We start from the raw sequence: 14879 nt of genomic DNA, 5'->3' as shown, positions 1-14879 counted from the left end.
TGTTTGTGTCCCTCTTGGATTTCTAGAGCAGATTAGATCCCTAATACATCACACTTGTCTTTCATTTGGGATTTAACAATGGCATAAGTCCCTTATATAAGCACCCAACGCATGTCATCAGTGCTGACTGAAATATCTGGCATCTGATGGTTACTTTGTAAACCTGGCTGTGGGCATGTGTCTCTTTCCTACCTTCCCCAAGCTTCAGGAATTGTTGATATAATTGCAACTGTTGGAGAGTAATGGGGCAGGTCTGCTCCACTCTCTGCACTGGTAGATCCTGGGAGGTAGAGGAACCTGCCTGCATGCTGCAGCCACAGCAGACTAAAGCATCGTAGGGAAGTGAGAGCAGGAAGTATCAGGGTTCATATAGCAAGGTGGCTGCGCGGAGGTATCGTGGCGCCACCTGTTGGCCAACACCTGATGCGGATGTACTTAGGGAATTAAAATACACTGATATGCTAACAGAGATGTGCTATTTAGATTTGTTGGTAAATATTATGTCTTGATTGAAAGCTTCTAACCTCTTGCAGATGTGGCTGTTCCTGCACAGAAACACTGACTGTTTCAGTACCTAGTGGAGTATGGTGTATGTGAATTAAAGGGACTTTCTATTTAATATTCTTTGGGATTATTTATGTGGGTGGGGGTGGTGTTTCAGTTAAAAGACATAAAATGTTTTTGTTCACTGCTTCATGACGTTCAAGGGGCGGTCGGATAGCCTAGTGGTTAAAGCGTTCACTCGTCATGCTGAACACCCGGGTTCAATTCCCCACATGGGTGTAATGTTTGAAGCCCATTTCTGGTGTCCTCTTCCGTGACTGCTAAAAGCGGTGTAAAACCCCACTCACTCACTCACTCACTCACTCACTCACACTCATGACGTACAGTTTCATATAAACTTACTGTCTTCAGGGAGGTAGTGAATTGGATAAATCTTGATGTTAAATTTATATATGATCAGTGAGAAATATATGTCAACAAGAGAAGATTAACGAGCAGGAAACATTTTGTTAAATATTGGCTTTGTTATTTGGACTGTTTAATGATCACCTCCAATATCTTTTCTTAAAGGTTGTACTAATATCAGTAAGACTTTCAGCCTGTAAGGAGTCTGGGCACAGTATGTTTCTTGTAGTACCTGCGTGTTGAACAGGCTTGCTGAAATGATGAGTTGGTATTGGTGGCTTGCGAGTGCTGCTGGTGTACTCTGGGAAGACTCTCTCACAATGTACCCCGCAGCACGCATCATGTGGCTATTCTGGGCCTCATTACCGATATATATACATACAGGTTGCAGTGATCTAGATGGAATATTGTTTCCAAGCCTAGGATTATTCCATGTCTGTATAATCGAGACCACACCTAGCAGCAAGTTGTTGTGTGTTGCTTAGGCTGCAACAAGTTTCAGGTTTTGCGTATTGCAACGTCACAGCAGATTTTGTCTTGTTGCATAAGCTGACCGTTATTTTCTTTGAATGTTTGAATATTAACCATGATTGGAAAATTAGATTTGATGTCTCAGGGAGGATGTTATCCTGATATTGCAACAAGTGACAGTTACATGATGTACACATGAATATATGACATGTGTCATGGACAATAGCTTCTTTTTATTCTTTATCACAAAGTTTCAGAACTAATTCTTGAATGGTGCAAGAATTAGCTCTGAAATGTTGTGATAAAGAATAAAAAGATGTTATCCATTAACGTGTCACAAGTTCATGTTTGTCCAACTTCTACATGCCTTTCAAGAACGTGATGTACACAGTCCTCAGTATCCAAGTTTTATCATGCCTGCCTTGATTTTTAATAGAAGTATTGCAAAGCAGTGGACAGCACGAGCAATGATCCACACAACTTCAGTAGGATCAGGTCAGACATTTACTCTATCAACTCACATGAGGTGCAGGGCCTATGCTGCCACAGATTCCCAACATTTGCCAGAGACCCATTCCACAAAATGATCATAGCATTGCATGATCATCATTCCGATACTTTACAATACACATGACAGTCACTTAGCACTGAAAATTCTTTGTAAACAGGCCCCGGTCTTTGGGTTTATAGAGCACAGCAATACCAGACACAGAATTTATGATGGCAGATTAGTAGTGAAGGTTGCCTGGTGCAAGTAAACTAGATTTGTTTGGAGCAGGTGCTTGTTTCAGGCTCATTGACATAATTCCTGACACTGATGTTAAATTAACACAATTTTCAGTGGAATGCCAGGAACTTTTTCTTGAAATGACTTCTACTTACCTGCAGTACCTATGTATGTGCAGTGTTTGTTTTCCATAAGAAAACATATTATTGATGTTAAAAAGATGAATGGCGAGTAACTGACTTACCAGGCATTTATTAGTGAAACCTGCGCCTTACATAACAAAGTTCGGCATCTGTATCGGTCTCTTATTCATTTACTCTCTAAATATTCACTTCTTTCCAGACAAGCCATCTGTTGGGAAACACACTGATGATGCTATTTGTATGCACCGCACGTGCTACACCCCATGCATCAGGCATATTTATCGCCCATATGATGTGTATTGCTGTATATATCATACCTCATATCTCACGTTGTGATGCAGGGGCATGGTATACGCATCAATATTATATGTCAGAGGTGTGTTGATACTAGCCGATGGGAGTCATTGATTCTCTGCTGTTTGAAGCTAGGATATTGTCTATGGTTCTACAGAACTTGCTGATATATCTGTATGTACCCTACTGACAGACCCAGACAGATCTATAAGCTGGGAGTGTACCATCTGTGTTCAGTCACATCCAAATAACTGATGACAAAAGAGCAGTTAAATAGTTATTTTCTCTGCTAGGTATTAAACTGTATTATGACTCATATAATATGTTTGTCGTTTTATCATCTTCCCCATTCAAGGTTCCAGGGCCCACTTGCACAAAGTTATCTTAGCGCTACACTGATCGTAACTCAGTACTCACACATCCACTTTAAATGGTCTTAGTGCAAGTGGGCCAATATATCCAATTATCAGGGGCGGTGGGGTGGCCTAGTGGTTAAAGCGTTCGCTCGTCACGCCGAAGACCCGGGTTCGATTCCCCACATGGGTACAATGTGTGAAGCCCATTTCTGGTGTCCCCCGCCGTGATATTGCTAAAAAGCAGCGTAAAACCATACTCACTCACTCACTCATTATCAGGTGATAAATATATGATGTACTCCTGTGAAGATGTGAAATATATTTCAAGTATATGAAAATGATTATTCACTGTTATATTGCTACTTTGAGAGTTGGAGTAGCCTGATTTCTCGAAGTTAGTCCACAAGGATATATGGTTGTGATCCATTGTGATTTAAGTGGTGATTTACTAAAACTTTTCTTTTTTCATTTTCTGTTTCCATTAGGTGTGCCTTTCAGAAATCAGGTGGGTCCACATGTATTTAGAATAAATGACTGTAGCAAGGATGATGATCTTTTGAAATTTATTGCCAGAAAACAACAAATGTAACCAGTTTTCTGTTATCACTGATATGTCTTCTGTTTAAGATGGCTTTCTTATGTTTCTTTTGTTCTGCTTTCCCAACACCTTATATTAGCAGGGAAAATACCTGAATTATAATGAAATAACATGCCAGGATGGAACTACAATACTGTTAAATGAGGTGTTAAACTTACTGGTGACTTGTTGTCAATGAAATGCAGTAAACTGAATCATTTGTCATTATAGTAATTTGAACCGGAAAATTCAAGTAGTAGTCTGTTTCCTTGGACATATCTGAGACACCTGTAGACATCTTTAATACCAGATTTTCACAGGCTTTGACGTAGATCAAATGTATCAGCTTAAGCTGTAGGGTCTGATGGCCTACATTCACGCTGATGGATGATGTTGATGATGATGATGATGATGCACTGTTTTTGATCGCTTGACATTCACAACACCTGCAGCCATGACAGAAGTCAGCAGATATTAAAGACTGTCACAGATCATGGAAACACTCCCAGATTCACTTTAGGCTTTATGTTTGAGTCAGTTCTGATGTGTCTTCCATTTTCTGGCTACACTAATAGACTATCTCTAAGCTGAAACATCCACTGCAAAGCTCCAGCCTGAAGTTGGAGCACTACACCACCACTAAGCACAGCGAACAGCACAGCATACAACAGCGCTGTTAGCTCTGTGTCATTGATCTGTGTGAAGTACTCCTGTCTGAGGACAACTGTTAGCTTTATGATGCCCAGTCATGCACACAAATCCACACCAATGACAATATACATATTGATTTCATCGTGACCACAAAGGTCCTCGGACTTGCTCCAGCATCAGAGATGAGGTTTAGGCCATGAAGGGGTTTATGTTAAGTGTTGGGTGTTTGAGGCTGGGTCCGATGTTGATGGGAGGGGCAGTCTGCTTGAGCTGATTATGATGCATAATTAGCTTGCTTCTTGGGGATGAACACCTTTGTGGGTTGGGTCAAAATTGTTGGTTAGGCAGGAGTTGCCATTCCTGAGGCAGATTGTCTGTTGATTTGAGGTCTGTGGTATCTGATGTCGTGATTCTGGAGAAGACTAGGCCCACAGTACATCATGCTTGGTCAGCTGTCACAGCCTGTTTCTTGAGCAAAACAGGCCTTTCTTACACCATACATGCTGAAAATTGAACATAAATGAATAGGTAATTACACTTTGGGACCTTGTTGACTGTGTGTCACTGCTCAAGGATAAACTAGAAGGAAAACACTGATTCTATATTTCAGCAATTTTTGTCTGAAAATGATTGAATCAGAAATTAAGAGTAAGATTTGAAACACATTGTCATTGCATTGTCTGGTCCCGACTTTGTTATTTCCATAGCTAGAATATTGATGTATGTAGCATTAAACAATGGACACATCAACATGCACTGATTTTCTTTCATAGTTATCTGAAGATTGGAATAAGATTTCTGACAGTCCCTGTAACAATACTTAATTCATGTTTATGACGGGCCTTTTTCTGGGTTGTCTAGACTTAATTCAATGGTGGATTGTCTAGTTTTCATTCAAAACACCAGAGATGTTTTATCCTCACCTCATAAGCTTGGTTGAATAGCATAGAAGAGCCTGAGTCTTATGACTCTTTTATTTCTATGATTGATTTTCTGAAGTATCTTGTTCAATGCCTAATATGAATTTTCAGCAGTTTCTTTGGTGGCTTAAGTTGCAGACATTTAATGTACAGTAGTGCAAGTGTCGGACCATCGCCAACAGTTAAATATTAATTTAGCGTGTTGTACTTGTAACACAAGGTCCAGACTAATCAATACATGCCATTGTGATGGTGAAGCTTGGGTTTCTGTCGGAGTCAGAAACTGAATATACCGGCTATAAGCACTGTAATTTTGTCATGATAAACAGCACCTTGGTGCCGTTGTACTAAGTAACCATAGTGCTCTGACAGTCGTAAGTCTTTGGTGTGTTAAGGTATGGGGGATGTGACCATCTTAGCACTAAGATCACTTGTAGAATGCCACCCTTGACTCTAGCATTCTGTTTCATCATACAGGATTGCTCTGGGCTAGTTTTTTCAGATAAATGTGAGATAGTGAATGAGGTTAGTTTCACGCTTATTTTAGCACTATTCCAGCAATATCCCAGTTGCAGTCTCCAGAGATGGGAAATGTGGAGAATCGAACCCGAGTCTTTTGCTGACGAGTGAGCGCTTTAACCAATAGGCTACCCCACCACCCAAATGTGCAATAGACTTGCAACATGTGGTTATGCCAATCACCTGCATCATTGTAGACGCTCCTGTCATTTGTACTGACATGTTCCTAAACTACTATTCCAAACAAACCACCCCCTCAATCCATCACACATTACCATTATGTTAGAATGTGTAAAACTCATTCTCAGGTGATAAAACCTTTCCTTTAGACCTAACCTCACTGATAAGATGTACATATTCAATTGAAAAAGTAATAGATTGAAAGAAGTAATGTGTGTAACATGGCAAGTTTGTAAAAATGTATTTTATTGAATATATCGCTGTCCATTTCTTCAGCATCAATCATGGCTGCCAGGCCTGATTTGTGAAACGTGCTGGCTACTGAAACAGAATCCTTCACTGTATATTTATGGCTAATCAATATAGCTGAGCTCTGGGTAAACTGCTTGCCTGAGCTTCTTGAGTTCCCTCAAGTTTTGGGACTTTCGATTTTTTCGAGTACAGTCAATAACAAATTTGCACCATCCCCCTAAGTAATCAGGAATGTCATGGACATATGACAATGTTACATACAAAAAGTGACCTAATTTTCAGGAATATTTCTATTTTTAAGATGTCATTTTCAGTTGTATAAATAATGATATTGTCCATTCTTGGTTATCACAGCAGCATAGCTCTTATAGTTGCCTAGTCTCAAACCAGGTTTTTTCATTAATCATTTAACAATTTGCTGAGCTGGCAAAACTGTTGTTGATACCAGCAATGCATACAAAGCAGTTGTGTTACAATTGTACAGCAGTGAAATGGTTCGGTCTACAGATGTAACAACCAGCAGCCAGGATAATTGATTTCCAATAAAGAAAAACGACAAAAAACCCTTTTCACATATGTGAGACATCTCTGTTAAGAGCAATCAATTGTACAGTTTTGAATCATTATTAAATAGTGATGATACCAGGTGTTCATGAAAAGATAAGCATATCCTGCCCCATTGGTGCCATTGCCAAGTTAATTGTAACTTTGGATATATGAAATTGAAGCACTCTAAACCTGTTCTCATCTATGTGATGTAAGACACTAAACCTACCCTGAATCTTGCACTCTAAACCTGTTCTCATCTATGTGACGTAAGACACTAAACCTGTTCTCATCTATGTGACGTAAGACACTAAACCTGTTCTCATCTATGTGACGTAAGACACTAAACCTACCCTGAATCTTGTTAGATATCATAGAACTAATGATAGAAACTCAGGAAAAGATCCAATTCCTAAAATGATTCTTGAGCCAAGTTCAGGAAAAGGTTATTGGCACTGAGTAGACCTCAGTGTTCAGGAGAATTTAATCAATTCTTACTTACTTATTTTATTTGTATTTCCCTCTGATGATATAATGTGCATGAAATTATATCCAAGGAACTTACATTGTGACTGTATGTTTCAGGCACTGAGCAAGCACCAGATCACATACAAGAAACACCATGAGAGCGGTATCCACCATGAAGAGGCATTTCTACAAGAGACGGTTACCCGTGAAGAGGGTTACCGAGCATCCATCCATGAACTGGAGGCTGAACTCAAGTCCTGCAAGCAGACAATGGACCGTTTCGCTGTGGAAAACAAGAACTTTAACATTCAGACGAATGAGCATCAAACCCAGATTGACACCCTGGAAGCTCAACGCAACCAGCTCAGGCATGAGATCAGGGAGTACAAGGTTCGGGAGAATCGGGAATCTGACTGATTATGCTGAGCTTGAGGATGAGAACATTGTGTTGCAGAAGACCGTTTCTCAGTTGAAGCAGAGCCAGGTGGAGTTTGAAGGGATGAAGCATGAAACCAAGAGGCTTCAGGAAGAAGCAGAGGATCTCAACATGCAGCTCATGGAAACAATGAACTTGAAAAGGATCATTGAGAAAAATCTGGAGGAAGCTTTGAATTCCTTGCAGCAGGAACGGGAACAGAAACATGCCTTGAAGAAAGAGCTGGATCAAAGGATCAACCAAGAGTCCATGTTTAACCTCAGCAATCTGGCACACTTTGGTGGTCTAAGTGATGGTCTGAAGCTCACAAACAGCATGCATTCAGAGTCCCAAGATTCCGGGGCAGAAGAGGATGGAGAGGTCCATGATCACCCTGCACTCAAGAGGATAGAAGCTGATTTTGCCAAGAGAGAGGGTATGAACGTGCCTACTAAACCTCGGCCAGGAGTGGTGAATGACATTCTCAGTGAGATTCAGGTGACAGAGGTTCGTAAGTTGGAACAGCTGCTGGAGCAGAGTGACACAGAGAAGATGGAAGTCCAGAGGGCTCTGGATGAAGCCAGGAAGTTAATAGAAGATACACAACGGGACCTCATGGAACAGAAGGAGAGAGCAGATCAGTTGAAAGAACATATCAGTGCTGTGGCTAACATCAAGATAATGCAGGCAAGCACAGACTCTATCAAAGATCCTGAACTGGAAGCAGAGATCGAGAATGAGACTGACCCTGACAAGCGCGCTGTTCTAATGCTGAAGAAGAACCTTACTCAGAATGAAAGGAAATACAGTACTGCTTTGAGTGAGATAAGTGCCCTTCAGGCTGAAATTAACAGACTCCAAGACAAGAACTTGCTCCATGGAGATCCAAATATTGAAGCTGCTTTGTCCGAACTTCAGATGAAGTGCATGCAATATGAAGAAAACATCAAGGACCTGGAGAGGGACTTGAAGTCTATGACCTCTCTTGCTGGTGATGCTCACGGCAGCCTTACCGCCACCCAGGACGACCTTGTGAAGGTCACAGAAGACCTTGCTCAGTTGTACCACCTTGTATGTGAAGTGAGCAAGGAGACACCAAGTCGAGTAATGCTGGACCATGCCAAGGGAACAGCCACGACCCGTAAGGACATCAGCAGGGAGAGCAGCGAGGAGCCAGAAGAAAAAAATGGAAAGGTAGAAAATGGTGTTCACGAAACAAAGGTTAAGCGTTCCAGGAGAAACAAGGATGCTGCAAATACAGCCCTGGTTAATGGTGATGTGAAGGGTGATCCTACCTCGTGTACAGGACTGTCTGAGACAATTGTTGACCAGGTGAAGTTCCTCAAGGTCGCCATCGACCATTTGGTGGACAACATGTCGAGTCAGCAACAACAGGGTGGTGAGAATGATGACATGCAGGAACTTCAGGAACAGGTGGTCAAGTTGAAAGCTATGCTTTCCACCAAGCGGGAACAGATTGCCACACTCCGAAGTGTTCTCAAAGCCAACAAGTCCACTGCAGAGGTGGCGCTAGCCAATCTTAAACAAAAGTACGAAAATGAGAAAGTTATAGTGACGGAGACAATGATGAAGTTGCGAAATGAGTTGAAGGCACTGAAAGAGGATGCCGCCACCTTCGCCTCCCTGCGTGCAATGTTCGCTCAGCGGTGTGACGAGTATGTGACGCAGCTGGATGAGCAGCAGCGCCAACTGGCTGCTGCAGAGGAGGAAAAGAAGACGTTGAACTCTTTATTACGTATGGCAATCCAGCAGAAGCTGGCTCTCACACAGAGACTCGAGGACCTAGAGTTTGACCGTGAGCGCAGGAATATGACAAGCAGGCGACAAGGCCGCAGCAAAATGGGGACACCCAAAGTAAGTCACAACTACAATCCAAGAGTATGGTCAAAACCGAAGAGCGTACCAAAACTTCAGGAGAGATCGAGACTATTAGAGTAGGGATGGGTGATTGTGGCTGCCCAAGTGAGGGTAAGTCCAAATTTGAGAATGATAGCACATATACGGAATTGCTTGATGCATCATGGGATGGGATTCATATCATTCTTACATCCTCCTCGAGTGTTAGTTTAGGTAGAACCTAGTTGACATGCCATGACTTTCTGAACTTCTATTTAACACAAAATCTTTCAAAGTCTCCTATCTTGCTAATTCACTTTCACTTTCACTAAATTGGAAACAAAGTCCTACACCAAATTTCACAAGTGATTATTGCACTTTTCGTATCAAATACATTCATCTGAATCTTTGAAAATGAAATGGCCGAGCTATTTGAAACATGGCTGTTCCCAACACAGCATTCACTTGACTCACAGTGATAGAGTTAAGTTGAAACACCTCTGGCAGATAAATATTAGTGTAGACAGGTAGGCAGAATCTGAATGAAGTTTTGGTATTGAGTTTGTTCCTTGCAATGTGGATGATTTGTGTGTGTCATGACTGGCATTTTGACGTACACTACTGACAAGGCATGGTGGCAGGTCATGGAGGACTTAAGTCAATAATAACATTAATAATAATGAATTTACTATGTAGGGGCCTGTTACAAATTTCCTGTTGAGTTTGATTTGATTTGATTTCATTGACATGTACAAATCCTCTCCATTAGAAACATCATTAAGCATGTTGATTTGAAACAGGTTTGGGATTGTTCATTGTCTTTGTAGTTAATTTTGAATGACTTGTTTATTTTTAATGTGAATGAAAACTTTGCTTTGTTAAATGAGGAAGTCTAATTTATTTTTGTTGATTTGTGAATTGTATAGTTTTACACCTTACTGTTTAATTTTATTGAAAATTTACAAAATTGATCAATGTTATTGCTATTACTAATAGTAAAGAATGATGTTGTTTATTATCTGTTGTAACCCGTTAAATATGTGACTGAAGCCATTGGATAACTACATGAAGTTGCTCGATATGTTAAATCTGGTTGGATCTAATAATGCAGGGAAAAGTATCAGAAATGCTTAGATCTTCAACAAGGCATGCTGGGATAGATTAGATTTAGATGATCTTTTAACCGTTCTCAGTGGGACAACTTCATAAAGTTTTGATGATTTTGGATACCTTGTTTACAACTTTCAGTATATTGCATATAAATTCAAACTGTCTCTCCCTGAAGCGATTTAATTAACATTATGGAAAAGTTAATCTGACCAGATAATATAAGGGAAATTTAAAACAAGGTCGATTTTGGTTAGATTATCAGATCTTCTGCACCTGTCTTGTCAGTGGTGTACAGCGCTTGCTTTACAATTGTTCCAAGCCGTGAGACAATATGCCCACGAAGGAGAACTCAGGTCGAAGGATCTGTTTGATAATATACTAACACATGCTCTGTGTCTGTGTGTCTTTAATCTCTCCACATTGGCTCTCTTGCTGATGGAATCTATATTTCTATACTAATTGATTGTCATGTCTCAAAGATGTGCTGAGAATTGAAGATGTGCACAGTGCCTCGGTCAGTGTTTACAGTGATATGTGTTGTATCTGGATCAACTCATGGACACGACAATTGGTAGTAAACTTGTCAGTTCACAGCTGGGATTCCGTACAATTCCTTTGTAATTTCATTACTTCAAAAATTGTTCTTTATTTATTAAATTTGGAACATTTATTACATTTGACCTTTGATGGTTCAACTAATTTGAATAGAATATTACCTTTTGTATGTCAAGTGAAATACTTAACTCAACAACAAAATGTATAAGAATTTTGAAATTGAAAGAATGAATTCCTCTCTGGTATCAGAAATAATATATAGACTGTTTTTTGGTCCTCAAAATTTAGCTTATCTACTTTCAATTTCAGTATTTAAAATTTTCTTTTTGTATGTCCTGGTCCATTTATTTGTAAAAGTTCAGATTGTGGTTGTTTAAAAACAAACCGGCTATGTAGCATTTTTGTGGTTGACATTCTCTTTGAACTGACAAGTCAAGGATTGATCACAGACATACGGACATGGTAAGTTGCAAGGTCAGAGAGTGAGTTTGAACTTTGTATGCCATGTTTAAATTTCAAACTTTTCAATTTTGCAGGGTTTTACCAGTAAGCGTCTGCTACCGACAGGTTTTTACCTCGCTTCTTTGCATGATTACGCTTAAGTCTGTGCAGCACCTTTCCAATTACCTGTATCCTCTTGAGATGTTTTGTAGGCTTGATACATATCCTGACTGTTGAACAACAACTTCTCATAATATCTTTCACTCTTTGGTCGTGGGGTGGTTAAAATATGTTTAGTTATGTAACCAGGGCCTAGATTTTCGAAGCTCTCTTTGCGCTAAGATAGTCGTAAGTGCCATGCATTAACATGAACTTACGACTATCTTAGCTCTAAGAGAGCTTTGAAAATCTAGGCCCAGTATTTTGCTTTTAGAGTGTATATATTCTGTTATTGTATTAATTTTCTGCATGGTTGGATGTATCTGTTATAATTTGTATTAATTCATGAATTTGGTTTAGATAAGTTGTAAGGTTAATATTTGTAAGATATGTAAAGATGTTTAAAATATTATATTTCATATAAATTGAGAAGGTCTAGTGAATCGTGTTAAATGATTCATATGACTTGGAAATATGTATCAATGCCTTGAGAATCTTCCAAAATGTATGAGTGGAAATTCAAATTGATGGTTATAAGGGAGACAATCCAAGGATACAGGTTTTTGTTAAGAGGTGTTCTAATTTTCTTGTGATTTATTTTACAAGTCTGTCTTTCTGTCATAGAAGTATTTAAAATTAAAGTACTTCTCAAAATTCTTACAAATTTGAACCAAATGTCAATATTTTTTTCTGTAAAATTATTCATTTAAATTTCGAGGAAACATTTGCATTAGACGAATCAAAAAGATGACAATGTATTTGTGGTGACGTATGTCCTGTGATCAGCCTTGTGATTGTGAATATTTGTGGATGAAAACTATGTATTTTATTTCATAACTCAAGAGATTTACTTAAAAGCATATCGCTGCTATTGAATGAGAAGTTTCTTGACTCTGATTGGTCACCTCTGGACCAATGATGTTCCCCCAACTCTGGGTGCTGTTCACTTTTATTTGCATTTTACCACTGTCGATGTTAGATGTGAGGTAGTTTTGTCCTGCCAGTTTGATGATGACCATTTTTGTCTAGCGCAAGCATCGTTCCTGGCACGAAGTTGTGACCAAAAAAGGCTTCTGCAGATTGTTCCCGTTGATTTTAAGAAGTGCGACACATCCCCTGTTTTTAGTTGTTTACAACATCTTTATGTTGATTATTTCTTCATATCACTGTGTGCTTAAGACATTCCAGTCACTTATTCATCCATTCAACATTATCTTAATATATACACCTGGAAGAATGTTAAGCATTGCTTGCTATATAATTTCAAGTAAAATGGACGATTTTAGGTGTATAAGATTTCTGTCTCCTGACATCATCTTTAAATTGAGTAACTGAAATTGATTATGTAATGTTTAGTGATTGATCCATTGTAATAATATTTGTGACTACTCTTTGGGGCGATGGGGTAGCTTAGTGGTTAAGGCGTTGGCTCGCCACGCCGAAGACCTGGGTTCGATTCCCCACATGGGCACAATGTGTTAAGCCCATTTCTGGTGTCTCCCGCCGTGATATTGCTGGAATATTGCTAAAAGCGGCGTAAAACTAAACTCAGTCAGTCAGTCAGTGTGACTACTCTTTGATTCCCCATGTATGTCTCCTATCTTTGCCAGGAATAACTGCAAAATTGCTGATGTAGCATTAATCAATATTCACACACTCACTTGTACTCATATCTCATGTTCCTTTTCTGACAATCTATACACTAATAGATGCACTTTGAAACCCCATAGACCCATAAATATTCGGGTTGGAATTGGTCTGCAGCAACCAATGCTTGTCATAAGAGGTGACAAACTTGGTCGGGTGGTCAGGCTCGCTGACTTGCGTAGATCGATGCTCATGATGTTGATCACTGGATCGTCTGGTCCACGCTCGAGTGTTTACAGACCATCGTCATACAGCTGGAATATTGCTAAGTACGGCATTAATAAACAAATAAACATGCAAAATCTTTTTCTAAAGTTACATCACTTGGTGTCGGTGATATGTTAGACATTATCAATATGATGTATATTCCCAAAAGGTCATGAATTTCTAGATGTATGAAAAGTAGTACAGTTAGTGCTTGATTTGTTCCAGGTGTATTTATTAGTAATGTGATAATAATCTTATGTAATGACCTTGCAGTTGACTGTTATCATGGTCTAACTGAATTGTAGCCATGGTCTAACTGAATTGGGGCGGTGGGGTAGTCTAGTGGTTAAAGCGTTGGCTCGCCACGCCGAAGATGCGGGTTCGAATCCCCACATGGGTACAATGAGTGAAGCCCATTTCTGGTGTCCCCGCCGTGATATTGCTGGAATATTGCTAAAAGCGGCGTAAAACCAAACTCAGTCAGTCAGTCAGTCAGTCTAAATGAATTGTAGCCACACAGTGTATTATAGTCATGGTCTAAATGTGAATTAATCCTGGTCGAGCTGCATTGTTCCCGTTATCTATGTGAATGGCAGCCCTGGTACAACAGTAAAATATGCACTATCATATCAAGATGTTTTAAAGTACGAAGTTTGTTTATCGTTGAAGTCAGAGTTGAAGTTTACAATCTCATTGTTAGATGATTCAGGTTGCAGAATGAAATTCCACTGTTGAAAGTATTTGTTTACTTAATGAATCTACACTTGCAAAGACAACTGCAGCAGGATAACCATGGCAACTGTTTATTGTGGAGCAGTTCCCTGGCAACAACAATCTGCAAGGGTAGACTATGTAAACAGTAGATCAGCCACTGTCTTCACCTGGGACAGGTGTAGGGAGGGGTAGACATGCTATAGACAGCAGTGGACAGAGGTAGACAGGGGTAAACAAGAGTCACAGAGAGTAGACAGTCAGTGGACAGGAGTAGACAGAAGTCACAGACACTAAACATACAGTGGGCAGATGTAGGGAAGGGTAGACAGGCAGTGGACAGAAGTCACAGACACTGGACATACAGTGGACAGATGTAGGGAAGGGTAGACAGGCAGTGGACAGAAGTCACAGACACTAGACATACAGTGGGCAGATGTAGGGAAGGGTAGACAGGCAGTGGACAGAAGTCACAGACACTAGACATACAGTGGGCAGATGTAGGGAAGGGTAGACAGGCAGTGGACAGGGACAGGGGAAGACATACAGTAGACAGATGTAGGGACAGGGTAGACAGGCAGTAGACAGGAGTCACAGACAGTAGACAGGGAAGTCACAGTAATAGATGTGGGGAAGGGTAGACAGGCAGTGGACAGAAGACACAGACACTAGACAAGAGTCACAGACAGTAGACAGGGAAGACCGTAATAGACAGACAGTGGACAAGGGAAGACTGGAGTAGATAGACAAGAGTCACAGACAGT

The 14879-nt window shown here is 40.1% G+C and overlaps 1 protein-coding gene and 1 long non-coding RNA gene across 2 annotated transcripts in view; both read left to right on the top strand.

Moving 5' to 3' along the window:
- The window catches only part of LOC124280206 (protein bicaudal D-like), a 58384-nt gene that overhangs the window by 33174 nt on the left and 10331 nt on the right, over positions 1–14879 (top strand). The window contains 3 exon segments of the mRNA XM_046716102.1: positions 7131–7418; positions 7420–9303; positions 11487–11496. Of these exon segments, the coding sequence (XP_046572058.1) occupies positions 7131–7418; positions 7420–9303; positions 11487–11496 (2182 nt within the window).
- LOC124280207 lies at positions 13468–14630 on the top strand. Its single transcript, XR_006899615.1, has 3 exons — positions 13468–13733; positions 13897–14294; positions 14397–14630. It is a non-coding gene; the product is annotated as an uncharacterized LOC124280207 (long non-coding RNA).

This window comes from Haliotis rubra, unplaced genomic scaffold (genome assembly GCF_003918875.1).
Source record: "Haliotis rubra isolate DU_JTF1 unplaced genomic scaffold, ASM391887v1 Scf262, whole genome shotgun sequence".
Classification (NCBI taxonomy): domain Eukaryota; kingdom Metazoa; phylum Mollusca; class Gastropoda; order Lepetellida; family Haliotidae; genus Haliotis; species Haliotis rubra.
The sequence above is the reverse complement of the archived record's forward strand: the minus strand, read 5'-3'. Positions and strand labels throughout refer to the sequence as shown.